General features: G+C 44.4%; 2 protein-coding genes across 5 annotated transcripts in view; one reads left to right on the top strand and one right to left on the bottom strand.

Moving 5' to 3' along the window:
- The window catches only part of LOC122678934 (cytochrome P450 7B1), a 735,200-nt gene that overhangs the window by 538,884 nt on the left and 178,583 nt on the right, over nt 1–17,733 (bottom strand). For all 4 annotated transcript variants that reach the window (XM_043879091.1, XM_043879094.1, XM_043879092.1 and 1 more), the window contains exon 6: nt 2,475–2,551. In XM_043879091.1, coding sequence (XP_043735026.1) covers nt 2,475–2,551 — 77 coding nt within the window. The remainder of the gene's footprint in view (nt 1–2,474; nt 2,552–17,733) is intronic.
- Nucleotides 14,064–17,097, top strand: BHLHE22 (basic helix-loop-helix family member e22). The gene has a single exon (XM_043879095.1). It carries the CDS (start codon nt 14,283–14,285, stop codon nt 15,369–15,371), a length of 1,089 nt encoding a protein of 362 aa, XP_043735030.1. The 5' UTR covers nt 14,064–14,282; the 3' UTR covers nt 15,372–17,097.

The raw sequence follows: 17,733 nt of genomic DNA on the forward strand, positions 1-17,733 counted from the left end.
TGTCTAATGGTCCATTTTGCAATAAGTGCCTTTGTAATCTCCAAATAAATTTACAAGTCTAGTCTGCTATGATTATTTTCTATCTCTTTTCTAAAGTAAACTATGCATATGCAATTATAAGGGCAATGGAGTGTATGCAGAGTTAAGAAGGAGAGACTATGATAAAAGGGGTGTCTTTCCTGGAAGGAAAGAAAAAGAAGTAAATTTTGATAGTTTCAATCACAAGTAGGAAATTTATTTTATGATAGCGACTATAACATTTACTGCTGCTGAAATTACATTGACTAACCAGAGACTCCAGGAACATGTACCGTGTCCACAAATTCTCGCCACTAGGTGGCAGTGGCGCCATCTAGGGTAGCACTGACCTCATTACAATCATTTCATCCTGGTTAACGTACCATCCCCTCGCCCCGTAGCATCTAGAGCTTGCCAACAACTAACACGTGTCTCCGTCAGAATTCTTTAGTTTTTATCAAAACAGAATTGAATTAAGAAAAAATTAATTAGACACCTATTTCCAAGAGCAATCATCTTAGAAGTAAAATTTAAAGAAAGCCCTGTACACAACCACAGAATATTTGCTGTGTTGCTCTGCATCCAATTGAGCTGGATTGCAACGTGTGAATTGAATCCAGTTTGTACAGATAGATGCACTGCTGGGATGCTTAAATAGGTTTTGTCACCACTTACCTTAATTTAGGTTACAAAATTACTCTGACATGCTTCACAGAGGCAGGATTCTGCACCTTCAGGTGAGTTTTAAACTCACTGCTTACTCTTAGCAAGATGAGGATCACATTGGATCCTGCTAATGAGCTTTGAAGCAGAGTTTCTCCTTGCAGAACCGTTACTCTTCAAAAATAGGCTGAAGAAATTCTTGCTGGAGCCCTCTGCTTTTTCCTTTCCCTCCCAAGCCTACCCATGGTTCAAAACTGTCACCTCTGTTGCAAGTCGCAGTCACTAAGAATCAGTGCTTCTCAGAAACATTGTCATCCGTCAGCCTCACTAATCCACTTCCTCTTCTGACACTTCATTAGTAGGGGAAGTTCTTTTTTCCCATGCATTCATTTAAGATACCCTATTAAGTAAGTCAGCACTTTTAAAATCTCTTTAAGGCCCTTCTTAAAGAAGCTTTGCTCTCTTATCTTTCATTATGCATCAATATATTTTGATGTAGGGAGAAGAGACTGATTTTAAAACTTCTATAGGTAACTATCATGTCTTCATACCTTAACTAACATCAAGTCCTACAAAAAGTGCCTGTATTCATTCAATAAGGAAAACATGCTTTCCTCATTACTGTAGTCTGAGATTGTATTCAACATGTCTACTTCTATATCATATTTTTAAAGTGAAAAATAATCCATGCATTTAAAAAGAAAAAAAAATGCTATAAAGCATCAGTAACCAGAAAATATAGGGAGTTTGACGGTAACGAAAAACAGTCAAGAGCTGCCCTGACTTTAAGTCGTCTGCAAACTGCTTTCTTTTAAATGGTTGCATGATGAACACAAGTGATATTTCTGGGTCTTGGCACATCAAACTACCCACAGATGAAAGATGACTTAATTGCTTTGACCACAGTCCGAGTCAGAAGAGCTCAGTTGGCAAATATAAAAATAGCCTGGTGCCATGTGCATTTGCATTTGAGTAAGGAGTGATTTCATTTCAAGGCCCAAAGTCTAGGTAACAAAGCAACCCACGGGTAGTGAAACATACCTTGCAAGTAGCAGCCTCAATCCCTGACCAGGCTGTCTAAGGTTGCAGCGGACACCTTGATCTTGTCAGCTCCCTCCGTATGCATAGGAAATACCACTGTGAGCACAGAGCTTCCGAACTCAGATCACAATATATTGAGAGTTTATGTCTTTAGAGGTTAAGCACTTAAGCATTCACAGAGATTTGTTACCTGAACCATCACTTTTAAATAACCTCCTAAAAACCTTTTAATAATTAATTATTATTCTAAATATCTGCAGTTACTCTTAATAGCTTCAGTTGCTTCTCATAATTTCACCTAACAAAGTATTTTCAATCAACAGTCACAGCACAGTGAGGCTTGCTGTATTTTAGACTTTACTACACAGCAGCCCAAATAAAGTAAAAATATATAGAAGAGGAAAAATATGACACAAAGAATAGGAAATTTCTCTAGGCCTTGTATTAAATGTGATTCCAAAGCAAGTAATGGTAAGACATGGACTATAGACGCGCCATTTCTTCTAACCCGTTATCTTTGAGATGATGTTACTTTCATATTTTCTAAACTTTATAATATAGACTGCAAACTTAATTCAGGGGGGAAAAAAAATCTGCTATCACTGATTACCATAGCCAGGACCACAGACATTTAAATCAAAAGTCACCTGAGTTGGAAAAGGTTTAAGTTTTTTCAATAAATTATTTTTTATAATGACTATAAAAGTTATATAGTACATAGAGGCGAGCTGAAGCTACATACTTTACTGTACCTGAATTGCGAGGAGTACTTTCGGAGACATAAAAGCTGACAATCAGACATCTGAGTGCGACTGGAAAATAGCAGCCCCTGAAAGATTAAAGTGTGAATTTTAGTAACCTCAGAGGCAAAAACCATTGTTCTTTCACTTTTGAACCAGGCAACAGAATGCGCAAATGATAATACAAATACATGCAAGGACATCAAAGGTTAAAGTCAGAACCCCAAATCACTTTGTCAAATCTGGAATGAGAATTCTTGCTCCATAACAGTCTACAATTGTTCTGCTCTTTAAAAAGAGTTCTGTGATCATGCTAAAATGAAAGTACAAAATGGCTCAATTTACAAAGTAAAACTGAGTCATTCTTTACTGAAATTCAATAAAGCCACTAACACTGTAATATAATCATATATAATATGTAAGTAATCATATATATTTTAATATCATAAATTTTCTTCAAAAATTTAATTCCCTAGTGACTCGGTAAAGAATCTGCCTGTGAGACCTGGGTTCAATCCCTGGGTTGGGAAGATCCCCTGGAGGAGGGCATGGCAGCCCACTCCAGTATTCTTGCCTGGAGAATCCCATGGACAGAGGAGCCTGGCGGGCTACAGTCCATGGGGTCGCAAAGCGTCAGACACGACTGAGTGACTAAGCACAGCACAGCACATCTGTGGTTAAGGAAAGATATATATTGTCACTAGATATCACCATCATTTTTAAATGCACTCTGGATCCAAACAACATGAAAGAAAATGGTTTTAGGTAATAAAACATCAGAAGCAAAATTACAGAAAGCAGGTATTTAAAATCAGGAAAATCACTCTTAATATTTTTAAAATAATAATTGATTTATTATTATTATTTAATTATAATTTATTAATTTTAAAATGAAAAGAGAATGAATAATGATGCAAACAACCTACAGGAAATAGTAACACTTTCATTTAATCATTTATTGATGTTTTTATTTCTTAAAAAAAAAACTACATGCATGCTGCTGCTGCTAAGTCACTTCAGCCGTGTCCGACTCTGTGCGATCCCATAGACAGCAGCCCACCAGGCTCCCCCATCCCTCGGATTCTCCAAGGAAGAACACTAGAGTGGGTTGCCATTTCCTTCTCCAATGCATGAAAGTGAAAAGTGAAAGTGAAGTCGCTCAGTCGTGTCTCTTAGTGACCCCATGGACTGCAGCCTACCAGGCTCCTCTGTCCATGGGATTTTCCAGGCAAGAGTACTGGAGTGGGGTGCCATTGCCTTCTCCCAACTACATGCATAACAGACAATAAATATCTGTCACCCATAATCTTTATCAAGCTATTTAAAATAACTTGTGAAAAATCCTACCCTTGAATCTCAAATCTTAGTTCCCAGAGAGAACAAGGGTTTAACTGTTCTGTAAACTTCTTTCAGATTTTTTAAAACATTTATTTATTTTTAATTGAAGAATAATTACAATATTGCGTTGGTTTCTGCCATACATCAACATGGATCAGCCATAGGTATACATATGTTCCCTCCCTGTGTGGGTCCACGTTTTTTTAATACAAAAATGACTCTTTAGATTCTCTGTCTTGGTTTTTCAACTTAATTATGTATCAGAAATGTTTTTCCAGGTCAGTGTATATAAAGATTGACTTCATTTACTTTTTATAACCACATACTATTTTATAGAATGAAGAAACCATCATTTATTTAATCATTTGCTTACTAAAGAACATTGTTTCTTATTTTTTGCCATTTCGGAAAACACTTTTACTATTTCTACAGTACTCATGCCATTATTTCTGTAGGATTGGTTCTTAGGCATCAGACTCAAAACCACCTGCACAAAAAGATTGTACTGATTTTCACTACAATCATTTCCCTTACAGCTCTATATATTATTATTATTTAAAAATTTTTCCTATTTAAAATTGCTTTAATTTTTATTTTCTTTTGATTAAAGATCTTGAATATCATTTTATTTCATTCTTTTTTAAAATTTAATTTATCATTATCTTTTTTTGGCCATGCTTTGCAGCCAAAAAAAGGGGATCTTTTAGTTCCCCAACTGGGGATTGAACCAGTGCCCCCTGCATTGGAAGCATGGAGTCTTAACCACTGGACTGCCAGGGAAGTTCCTGAATATCTTTTAATATCTTTTTTCTTTTAGAAATTTATATTTTTTCTATTAATTGCCAGATTACATTATCTTATTTTTCTATCAGATATCTTCTTCTTGTTTTGTAGAAGCTCTTTGTATATTTGATGTATCTGCTATTTGTTTTTACAGAACAGGAATTTTAATTTTTAAATGTGTCAAACTTTCTCTGTGTGAGTGTCTGAATTTTTGCCTTGCTTAGGAGAACTCCACTGTAAATCTATACAAAGCATCTCTATCAATAGTATTATCATCAGGCTATCCTAAATGCCTTTCTCAGTCCACAGAGAATTGATGTAACTCTGATTCTAGTAAAATAATAAAACAAAATTTAAGTTGAAATTATCTTCAAATACTTACAGAATAATAAATTTCACCTGGGGGCAATAAACAGCTGAAGTTTAAAAAGAAAAATAATTCAGACAAATCTGATTTCCTTTCTTGATAAAAATAACAAAATTAGTGGGTAAGGGAAGAGAAGGTGTGTAATACATTTAGAACTTTGACATGCATTGTCTCTATAAGTCTTTCATAAAAAAATTAGTTAAAATTGGCTTCAAAGTGAGTACTGTCAACTGAAGTGAAAACTGCCTGATGGACCAGCAACAACAGAGATATTAAGAGCGTTGACCTATCCAGTGGTGGGAAGGAAGAGACAAGTACCACGCCAAGGCCAGTGATAGGTCTGGGTTCACAAAGATTTTACGTTAGTGATCAAGACGGAAGAAACAAAAATGATGTGATCATTAATTTAACGAATGTCACTCAGTTGAAAAGCATGGTCCACATTTGAAATCTTTAAAATAGAAGCTTGCGGTAGGAGACAGAAACACAGGGGAACAGCCAAGTGGGAACTGACCTTGAACCAAATCCATGGCCATTTCTCCATCCATATACCAGTTAGCCCCGTCAAATCACACTATGGTGCCCACTTTATAATTGACTAGGGGCAAATTCATCCATTCAAGATCCAAGGAAGAGAACCAGGACCCCCAGGTAGGGCAGTAGGGATATTTAGGAGAGAGGAGGGCAGTGGCGGCGAAGGGCCCTGATGATGGGAACAGAAAAAGCCCAGCACCTGCAGCTCCTAATTCCACGATCCTCCAAAATGACTCAGCAGTGAGAGATGCTCTAAAGTCTGCCAGCACCTGAAAGCTGTGATTTTTTTTTAAAGTAAATAAAATGCAAGCCAATAATGATAATTAAAGGTGATTGGACTGGTCTAGATGACACAAAGCATAATAAAGTGCTAACATTAAATTCACATGACATTTTAGTGCATACAAAATGCTTCCACATCATTTCCTTTGATTGATACCCAGAGGAGGTCAGAAAAGGCATGATGAATAGATCCATTTTTCTGCTGAAGCTAAGTGGGATCAAGAGAACTGCCAAAGATCACACAGTTACTCTGCCCAGGGTCTGCTATTTCTATTATACCTACTCATACCTTTTAAAGTAATTCACAGATAACTGCAATCAAGTTTGGACATATGTAAAAATTGTAATTCAAATACTTTTAAAAATTTTTTATTGTTTTATTTATTTATTTTGGCCACATGGCTTGTGAGATCTTAGTTCCCTGACCACGGATCAAAAAAGTTCTTTTTAAAAGAAAAGCAAAGTGCATCTTCATGAGACAAGCAAATTTCCACAAATACCGAAAACATGCTTTTGGTCTTTATTCTTCATACCTACCTTTCCTCAGTCTTCCTTCTTTCTATCCTTCCTTCCCTTTCTTTCCTTTTTGCCCCAAGACCCTTGTTCTCAAAAACACTAGGAATATGGGAAGTAACTCAGGGGAGTAAGGATTTTAATGTACATGAATCACAAACAACCTTCCTGGGAAAACCTCAACTTCTCATCTTTGAAGGCAATGGGAATTTTTGTTTTCCTTAAGTACTGAAGGCCTGAAAGAAAGTAAAAATGTTACTTGCTCAGTCCTGTCCAACTCTTTGAGGACCCATGGACTGTAGCCCACCAGGTTCCTCTGTCCATGGAATTCTCCAGGCAAGAATTTGTAGTGGATAGCCATTCCCTTTTCCAGGGGATCTTCCCAGCCCAGGAATTGAACCTGGGTCTCCTGTATTGCAGGCAGATTCTTTACCATCTTAGCCACCAGGGAAGCCCAACTCTTAATGTCACTTTAGGACTAACTTTCATTTCTCCCTGCCTCTTGGTGACATCTGTTCTCCACAAGGGCAGTGCTGGACATTAGACAGATATCCTGGTTTTCCTGCCAATGGCATTGTAGCAAATGATGCCCCCCTTCACATCCCCAAATGAAGTATTTCATCAGAGGAATGTTATTTTTATGTTAAGACACTCATGTCATGATGCCTTATCACTGGTGATTTCCTTTTTTAATACTTAACACTGAGAAAATATAGCACAAATATGTGTATATGTGTATGTATGTAAGTGTGTGCGTGTGTGTGTGTATTTCTAAGTGGGCAGCTCAAACAGTACCATTTTAATCCAAATACACTAATAGAAAAACCAAGTTAAATGTTTCTTAAACATAAGTTAAAATGATTACGTGCAGCAATACTGCATTGCTAGAATAGATCAAATGACCTCATCGAAAGTGTTTGAGGTGTCAAACTTATCCATGTTAAGTTTAAAAATTTCAACTGTGAAAAGCTCTCTAGCTAACCATCTGTTTATCTTGTTCCTCCTATATATAATCAAATTTCTTTCAAACAGGAAGGCTTACATTGACAGAGTAAATGAGTCCAAATATTTGGCTTAATAGAGCTTCACTTTAATTAATCAAATAAAATTAATCTTTCAACTGAAGTGAAGTTTACATTTGTCTGTTTGATCTACAATATTTTTGAAGGATACTCATAATATTTTGTACACTACAAAAAGCATATCTACTTTCATTTGTATTTCAAGCAGCTGGCCTGAGCATATTATCATAGATGAGAAATGTTCTTAATTAGGATATCATCTCTTTACTGGATTTTGATCTTACTTACAAAAGGGAGCAGGGCTTGCAAAACTACACTTTAGAAATATTTTAATTCACAAAAGTGTTAGGTATCCATGGTTCTATTATGTGCATTAAATTTTTGGAAAACAGTTTAGCTTCAGATGACATTTCAGGCTCAGAAAGCCTAAATTAGACATTCTGAAAGATTGTGAGTTGAGAAGACTGTTCAAGAAAGTGAAGGGCTATTGAGGAAAATGGGGCAGATTCTTTACTAATGTTGATTAGTAAAATTCGATGAGGCACTAGGAGGAGAACTTGTTTCAACATAGCATCATCTCACAGTAGTCTCCTTTCTATCATATTACATGGTAAGCATAACCCAGAAAAAGTAAAAAAAAGACAACTGGTTTTAATAAATAAACCTATACTTAACAAGAAATGCTTTGGTGATTAAAATATCCCAATAGTAATTCAGCAATTGCTTTTCACTAGTCAATTAACGCCTGAGAGCACTGAGATATTTATGAAGTTACAGTATCTTTTGCATAAAATAACTGGTTCAAATACTGATTTAGAAATTAATCTGGGATTTAATTTCTTCCATCAAATTATGTATTGATGATAAATTAAAGAATCATATTTTATCACAAGTCCCTAGAATAATAACTATATCCGAATCTATAAAAACGATGTGTGTAAAAACAGCATACAAACTTCTATTCACAAATAATTAGCTTCCGGGATTGTGTCTGACAGCCTTTAATGATCATAAATTTCCAGCTCATCTTTTATCACCGCAATCAATTTATCACTGAAATAATTTTTGAGGCGTAAAATAAAGTGTCTCTCATATTTGAATACTTCATTCTCAGTATTTAAGTATGTTGTCATCCATCGTTAGGTTCTCCTCACTGCCAGGAGATGGCGCTGTGGGTTTTAAATCTCAAAGCTAAAACCCCAAAGCAGAATTGAGCCCTCTTCAGTTTATTTCTTCTTAATCCGTGGACATCAAGACAAGCCCTAAAAGTGTTCACTTTTTTTAGGCCAACAATTTCCCGCCCCCCCCAAAAAAAATCGAACGTTTTCCAAGGTCCCAAAAGATAAACGCATGTAACAAAAATAAGTATTATCAACCTCTAAGGAATATGTCCAGGTAGCCAAGAAGGCAGTGAATTCTTCGGAAACTCTTTTCACTGTTTCCCTTTATCTGGGTATCCTGCCCTACGGCTGGAGTCCCAGCAGGGCTATACCACGCCCCTCCCCTTAAAAGTCACCTGGAAGCCAGGTGAGCCCTTCGCTGCGAGCCTGGGGACCTGCCTGAGCGTCCGCCTGGGGCGCATCCTCGCGCCGAAAAAGCTGCTTGTCTTGGGGGTAGGGTGGGGGGCGGTTTGAGCCTTTCCCTTCAATGTTTGTTCACACTTAAGCCAGCTAGTCGCCAAAGAGTCGTGAGGATCAACCTCTTTTCCTTAAAATAGATAAAGAAAAGGGGAAGAAAATCTTCACGAAAGAACTTTATATCAACAGGTTTCTGCTTTTCCAAGGTCGAAGTCCTCGGAATTGCCAAGCACTTCAGCCCTAATGCTGCGGACCTTGGCGCGCTGCCAGGGCTGGTCCACCTCCCGCGGCCCCTGCTCCTTCGCGGCCCTCCTCCCCATCAGCCCCGCCAACCCCCAACGCACACGCGGACATACAGCATCTCTTCGCACTGAGCTGTGGGGGACCCAGCCAAGAGGGTAAGAAAAGACTGATGAATAAACAAACGGGGGCCGAAAGGCTTGACTTCAGGAGCTCGATGGGCTTGAAGCTCTCCGCCACCAAATCGATCCTGCGTTCCCGAAGCTGGCGGGGGCGCAGGATGACTAACTTCTGCTGTACCGACTTCGAACCGATCTAAGATTCACCAAACAACGCCGAGCAGGCGAGGGGAGCCTGTAGGCATATGCAAGTTCAAGGTCAGCGTGCCTCTGATTGGGGCTGGAGAGCGGCCAAGAATGCGAGGGCCTGAAGCGCTGGGGACGCGCCCTGCCTGTGCGCGCTTTGGACAAGGCGAAGGAGGGCTCCGAGCCCCAGCTCCCTGGCGATTTCCCAAGAGGACGTTCCGCCGGGGTCACCGTGGTCCCGGCCTGATGCAATCCCCAAGGCTTGGCTCCTCCGCCTCGAGGGCAGCGCAGCCCAGGCAGTTTCCATGGCTCTCAGGGAATTTGCTTTTCCAAGCAGCTCCCAAGCAAAAGTTCGTGACATTTTGGCCAAACTTTGCTTTTTACCTTCTAGAATGTCCTCGAATAGATAAAGGAAAACACATTCACACAAGTCCAATTCTCCCTTTCAGAAAACACAGATACTCAAATCCCAGTATTGTAGGGTTCTCCTAACTTTTAAATCTTCATAAATAATAAGCTGTTTATCAGGGCTATAGAAATAACAAAGAGGAACTCCTGGCTTTGCTCTTAAATGATGGATTCGATTGTGTACCGTTCTGATTTTATTCAGGTTCCTATTTCAAATTAGAAGCAAATAATAATGAAGATGATCACCAAGAAATGTAAGTACGACCTAAAAAAATCAGTTTGGTCTGAAATTCAATAGCCCTGTCATTTCAATGCGGGGTGGCTTGTTAAGTGTTTAAGCGTCCTTTCAAAGCCGTAGGTGTGTTCCTTCCTGCTGAAACAAAACTGTATTCATCTTTGCACAACATGCGCTGGCGTCTGTAAATTTGGTATGCAACACTCGGCCAAGAATGCTCCCTGTCCGGATCCGTGTCTGCCCAGCAGCCCAGCACCAAGGGTACCCTGCTGGGGTTCCCTGGACGGCGCCCACCCGCCGCCTGGACCATGGCGTGGCCTGAGCTGCCACCACCTCGACTGGCTAGAGGGAACAGTTCCCTGCGCTTCCTGTCCCCCCATTGCTTCAGTAACTCACACTGACCCCTGAAACTGCAGAATCAGAGGATTTCGCTTCCAGGTTTCATTCCCAGGGGTCATCTGTGGGTCAGGAGTTTCCCTCGAGGGCTGATTCCACACCTCACCCCACCCCACCCTCCCACCCTTCCCAGACCACCAGAAACTGTTTCCTTTGTTTTTTCCTCTGCTCTCTTTCCAACTTGCTAGTTAGATGAGGCGGAGAAGGCAATGGCACCCCACTCCAGTACTCTTGCCTGGAAAATCCCATGGACGGAGGAGCCTGGTAGGCTGCAGTCCATGGGGTCACTTAGAGTCGGACTTGGCTGAGCGACTTCACTTTCACTTTTCACTTTTATGCATTGGAGAAGGAAATGGCAACCCACTCCAGTGTCCTTGCCTGGAGAATCCCAGGGATGGGATCGCACAGAGTCGAACACCACTGAAGTGACTTAGCAGTTAGATGAGGAACCCAGGCCCTTTCCCCTCTTCGTGGCAGAATGAAGTTCAAGCGCAGACATTTCTGGAGTTCCTGCGGCCAGAGAGGGGTACTAAGTGAGCAGCTGACGTCAGCACTTTGCTGGCCCGAAATCAGGCGGCGGGATTTCTCCTCAAGTGTTGAGAAAGAACCTAGGCCGTGACTCAGGGCTGGCGACGATTAAACCAGGTAATGAGACACCGGGCAGATGTGTTTTCATTGCCCTGTAAGATAAATGCAGCGTTAAGTGCCTGACAACTTCCCAGAAGCAATCAGCAAAAGTTTACGAGTGCATAAACCTCAAAGACCATTCCCCGACGGTTGTTATAAGGCCCACGTTTAGAGCTTCTATAAATTCTTCAGCAGTTTCCCCAAGCTAAATTTCCAGGGACTATTAAGCAGCCACCTCCTCCGGGGAGACCTGGGGGATTTTCTTGAACCTTCAAAGAAAGAGGTTTGGAGCTCCTAGTGAGTGAAATGAAGTTGCGCCAAAGTTTGTTTCAGAAGTTCCGGTGGCCAGAGAGGGAGGAGGGAGGAAGGTGGACCGGAAGTGGGGTCCAGGGAAAAGTTCATGATATGCCTAGTTAGCTGACAGCAGCGGAGGACTGGGGTCTGTCGAGGGTCGGGGATCTAGCGGAGCCTTGACCGCTTTGGGTGGTGGCCCCAGTTTGGCCAGTCCGGTTCTGCAGGGCACAGCTCCGTGTGGCGCTCCTAGCTGTGCCCAGGCTCCCCCAACTCGGCCCGGACACGGTAGCTCCTTCGTCTGTCTAGTGCCCACTGAGTGTCCGGCAGGAATCCAGCCGGCCAGCGCACCAGAAAGGCGGCCTGGACGGAGAACCGAGTCCGACACCGGAAACGTGTCTCCACTCCGCCCAGAGCCCAGACGGCGCCAGCCTCGGTCCTCCCCCAAGTGGCCAGAGTTCTTGGGTCATTTAGTATCAGACACACACGACTCACCTACGTTTATAGAGAACCTTTGTTTACGATCCCGGTGAAAACAAAGCTGCTAATTGAAAAACAGTTACAGGAGCGTGTCTTTCAGCATCTTAAAGCCCGAGGTTAACAGCTGCGCGCGCCGGGGGAGGGAGGGGCGAGGGAAGCGATGAGCCAGGGGCCGCCCCGCACGTCTACGTGCCTTGGGGGTCCCGGGCGAGACACGTGGGCCGGATCGAGCCTTCAAGAGCCTAGGGCCGGGGTCCCAGGCTGGAAAGCCTCCCGCAGCCCGCCAGCTCTTTCTCCACCTTTGGGTTCCAGTCAACCCCAAGGGGCGAAGGTAACCGACTACTGCGTAGTATTTCTGATCCCGTGAGATTCAATCTCGGGCAGTTATTTTGGAAAGATAGAGCTGGGCCCTTTTCCCTGCTTTCCAGGTGAAAACGCAGACGTTTCTCTGCCGTCCTCATCCCTCTTTTCTGAAATAAGGCGTCCAACTGTTCCGATATTACCATTCAAAAACAGGTTCTGTGGCGAACCTCATTTGTGAATCTATTACAGAGATTAATAGATTATTTCTCCTTTTTCAACTAATTCTCAGTGGGGAAATTTAACCATATGGTAAGGAGAGAATTAGAATTTCATCACATTAGAGCAAAATGTAATGAAAAGAGTCCAACACCTGGGGCCAACTCTGAAAGCCACAATTAAAAGGTTTTTAATGAAACCAGAGAAACCAAAAATTTCATAGGCTTCAGTAATTCTGCCACATAAGGAAGATTTATTGGAGATGTTGGGAAATATTGTTTTTTCTTATGTTGTAAGGATGGAAAACCAGCCGCTAAATACCATGTGCGCCCGGACACGGGACCCAGGAGCTGGAGGACCTAGAGTCCCGTTTCTCATCCGGGGAGCAGCACTTGTTTCCACACTTCGGCTTCCTCTCTCTCCAAGAACAATCGAGGCAGACCCAGTTGTCCCTGAATGGCTTCTTAGCCTTGGAGGCGACGTTTCCGGGTAAATAAATATGCACTGATGTCCCACTTAGTGTGTGAGAGGGTTTGACTCCCGTTGAAGCTGACTATTCTGAAACCACTGGATTTTAATCTGGAGGGAAGTTTGAGCAATCAGTTTCTTCCTGGTTAGGAAATCGTGTGCTTCTTCATCACCATCACTGTAGCCGTGGTTTGGAGGCGGCTGCGAAAGTAACCCCCACCACCACCACCTTTACAAAAAATCTAATGGTCTGCACTCCCCCCACCCCTCCCCGGGCCCAATCCGGGTAGGAAATGGGCAGGGAGCATAGTGGCGGGGGCGGAATAAGGCTGTGTCTTGGGGCGGGGGGGGGGGGGGGAGGGGGGGCGATTGCTTTGCTGTTTTACTAGCTAAGAATCTTGGGTGAATTTAGGGCAAGCCAGCGGAGACACCGTGTCCCCCCCCCCCCCCAAAGTCCCATATCCAAATCCAGATCAGAGTCATCCTATGAACAGGAGTGGAGTATCAGTCTCCCCCGGAAGGGTCATGTAGCAATAAGACAGCAGTGGCGAGAAGGGCGGGGGGCGGGGGGGGACGGGGTGCGGTTGCGGGGGGGGGGGGGCGTCTGCTTTTCCCTGGACTCCCAGGCTTCGCCGCCGATTCTCAATTTTCTGAAGGAGCAAAGAACATCGTCGACTCTAAGTAGGGCTTTTAGTGTGCTCATTGATGAGTGAAAGTCGCCACACATGTCAAGCTAAAGGCAGTTGTTGGGTTACTAACAGGACCCAGCGCCTTGCAAACATATGCGCTAAGCTGTGTATACAGATGGCAGGCAGAATAATGGAGCAGGCGCCTTTTATAAAGCTCTAGCTGCTGCCTGTCTTCAGACCTGGGAAATGAAACTATTCAGACTCGCGGCCAGATAGCGCCTGCGATTGTTTGTTACCGTTTTAATCCTATTAATTAAAACGTTAACCTGATTGGGTAGAAAGCGCTGTCCCAACAGGCGACTCTTCTTCATAATAACCTACTCAGAGATAATGATGTAAAAGACTCCCCCGTCTGTGGCGGCGGCTGGTTGATGGGTCCGGAAATCTCTTGAAGGTGAATCCAAGCAAGATAAACGGTGCGGAGAGGAGGCGCGGGGCTGGGCTCAGAGCGGCGGCGGCGGCGGCGGCTCCACACCCTGCGCGCCCACCCTCCCACCATGCGGGGCCGCGGCCCATGGTGAGCCCCAGCAGCCAGCACCATCGGCTGGAGACGAAGAAGAAGAAGAAGAGGAGGCGGCGAGCGCGGGGGAAGGCGAAAAAGAAAAAGAAGGGGAGAGGGCTGCCAGCAGCTCCGGGACCGACGCGCGTACCAGCCCCGGAGACCGGCTCGGGCGCGTCTGAGGCGCCGCCCGACTCTCGAGCCCAGGAGGCGGCGGCGGGCCGGGGCTGCGCGCCGGGGCCGGACCATGGAGCGCGGGCTGCACCTCGGCGCGGCCGCCGCGGGCGAAGACGACCTCTACCTGCACAAGAGCCTGAGCGCCTCCGCCGCCAAGCGCTTGGAGGCGGCTTTCCGCTCCACGCCCCCGGGCATGGACCTGTCCCTGGCACCGCCGCCCCGGGAGCGCCCGGCGTCCTCCTCGTCGTCGCCCCTCGGCTGCTTCGAGCCGGCTGACCCCGAGGGGGCAGGGCTGCTGCTGCCGCCGCCCGGGGGAGGCGGCGGCGCGGGAGGCGGCGGCGGCGGCGGGGTGGGCGTCCCCGGGCTGCTCGTGGGCTCCGCCGGCGTGGGGGGCGACCCCAGCCTGAGCAGCCTGCCGGCCGGGGCGGCCCTGTGCCTCAAATACGGCGAGAGCGCCGGCCGGGGCTCGGTGGCCGAGAGCAGCGGCGGCGAGCAGAGCCCCGACGACGACAGCGACGGCCGCTGCGAGCTGGTGCTGCGGCCCGGAGGCAGCGACCCGCGGGCCTCCCCGGGCGCGGGAGGCGGCGGCACCAAGGCGGCCGAGGGCTGCTCCAACGCCCTCCTCCACGGCGGCGCCGGCGCCCCCCCGGGGGCCCCGAGCAGCGGCGGCGGCGCGGGTAGCGGCGGCGGCGGCGGCGGGGGCAGCGGCGGCAGCAAGAAATCCAAAGAGCAGAAGGCGCTGCGGCTCAACATCAACGCCCGCGAGCGCCGGCGGATGCACGACCTGAACGACGCGCTGGACGAGCTGCGCGCGGTGATCCCCTACGCGCACAGCCCCTCGGTGCGGAAGCTCTCCAAGATCGCCACGCTGCTGCTCGCCAAGAACTACATCCTCATGCAGGCGCAGGCCCTGGAGGAGATGCGGCGCCTCGTCGCCTACCTCAACCAGGGCCAGGCCATCTCCGCCGCCTCCCTGCCCAGCTCCGCGGCGGCGGCGGCCGCGGCCGCTGCCCTGCACCCGGCGCTTGGCGCCTACGAGCAGGCGGCCGGATACCCGTTCAGCGCCGGGCTGCCCCCGGCCGCCTCCTGCCCGGAGAAGTGCGCCCTGTTCAATAGCGTCTCCTCCAGCCTCTGCAAACAGTGCACGGAGAAGCCTTAAACATCCCCCCCCACCCACCCACCACCACCACCACCACCACCACCCCGCCCCGAAAAACACCAGACCGACCCCAAAGCTAGAGGACAGTGCACAGCTGCTCACCACCCCTTTTATTTGGTCCTCTCGTAGTTGTGAAGCACTTGCAGAACAGACAAAGCGGAGGCGAGAACTGAGAAGTATCAGAGACACTCGGGACTTCTGGCCTCGACAACCCCAGAATCTTGGTCTTTGGGGTGGGGAGTGAGGTGAAGTTGGTATGGAGGATAGATGTCTTTATTTTTTCCTCGGAAAAGTGGCAACTTTGGTGGCAGCCTAGACCACGAGGAAGCAGTTTGCCTTTAAGGTTAAAAAACAAGTTGAGAAATAGTCGTTATTAAGTGTGGAGGGTATTCCAGGGCAAAATAGTAATCCTACTGATAATTGTGAAATTGGCTAGTGCTGAGGGGGAAAGGAGGAGTCCGGGGTTGGGTGGCTTGTGGGACGGAATATTCATTCAGACAAATCAGAAAGGGCACTTGAAAATAAATTTTGATTCTGAGCCAGGAGAAAAACTTGAAATGTAGATTTATTTAAGTGAAAAAAAACAAAAAACAAAAACAACAGAAAGAGACACGTTGCTATGAAAGACTTGTATTTTTTATTGTCTCTGAACTTTAATCCTGTGAAAATGCTCAAAAGTTTTGGCAAGAGTGATATAAAGAAACTGACTGTGGCTGAAAGAAATTGCATTTAAAAATATTTATGTGCACCTTGTTACTTTCCACTCTGCAATGATGTATTAACGATTCATGGTATTTATTTGTTATTCATCAATGACCTTTCCACATCAACAGTATTTATCATATGTTAAGGTCATGGGGTCTTATGTGCAGATTTTTTTTAATGCCTCTAAAATTCTGTTTTATAGATTAACTTATATTGTGTGCCAAGTGTTTAAAAGGGTTTATTTGCCAACAAGTATGAAGAGACATATTGATGTATCTGAGCTGCTTAGGTTTATCAAAGGTCACCTGGATATCTTCAGTTGCATCATCCCTGTATTTAAATTGAGCTTTAATAAATTGCTTCAGTCCAAAAATTACAGGAAAGGTGTATTCTTAATTGATGAATGAATTGATCTCTTTTTTTGTCCAAAAGGGAACTCTTTTGCATTCTAAAAAGGAAAGACATCACAGCAATAGATCCTATAAGTAAGAACATGCTAAACAAATACTTTTTCCAGGCTGTGCTGTGCATTTTTAAAAGGTCTAATTTAATTGCTTTTAATATATGTGTACATATATAAGTTATTTTAACTGTGGAGAATTATTTAAGTTGAAAGACTGGTTTGATTTGCCTATGGTGTGATATTCTTTGTTATTTTTCTAAAAAACAATTAAAAAGAAATAAAATAAAACTAAGGAAGAGCAAGAAGCTATTTACCCAAAGCGAGCTTTCAGTTTTAGTTTGCATGGCTGTTTGCCTGCCTTTCTAGCCTACGAAAATCCAGAAAACCTTTTTTAAAAAATGGAGTCCTGCTATTTTCCACTCCTTGCAGATAATACAAATTCAGTTTGTCAGGTTGGATGGTGAGTGGGGAGTTGTGATGGATCTCTTGGCGGGTTTTGGATGTGTAAAGAATGATATATATATTAAATAGGTCAATCAGACTATGACAGCTATGTACGACCATTTGTATGTGTATCTATGTCAGAAAGAATCTTTATTAAAATATTTTGATCAAACATTTTATTATGCTGTGCTTTGTGGAAGGAGCCATCACCTCTTTTCTGTGTAACTCTTTGCTTGAAAGGTAACAAGAAAGAAAGGAGTTTTAGAGAAGGTGAAACTAAAGTTCTGTCAGGGATACGCAGTTAGGAGCAGCCCTAGTTCACTTGTTTACTTGTTAAAAGAGGATGGCTGGGCCTGGTCATTGGAGGAGAGAGAAATGGGGTCAGTGATGAGACACAGAGGAGGTCTAGAGCTCCGGTCTGCTGGCATGAACTTTGAAGGCCCTTCTCTCCCTGGAAATCTTTTCCCACTTTGTATGGCATGGTTAACTAATGGCACCAAGGCCCATCAGAGAGACTAAAGTTTCTTAAAGAGTTTTTATTTCAAAAATTTCTATCTCCAACTTCCAGAAAGCCAAGGAAAACAGATGAATTTAGATTCTCTGAGGATGCATTCTATTGTGGCTTTCCCCTTTTTTGTGTGATCAAAGAGTCAACCAGGTTGAATGATACGTGTAAACAATGTCCATAGAGATTTTTACAATGTACTAGTGTTGCTTGTTAATGAGATTTGTAGGGGCTATGTTTGGATTGGGTTGGGCGTTGATTCTATTAAAGAATGGCTGTATAGGCTTGTATTTGGACTTTCCTAA

This window comes from Cervus elaphus, chromosome 21 (genome assembly GCF_910594005.1).
Source record: "Cervus elaphus chromosome 21, mCerEla1.1, whole genome shotgun sequence".
Lineage (NCBI taxonomy): Eukaryota > Metazoa > Chordata > Mammalia > Artiodactyla > Cervidae > Cervus > Cervus elaphus.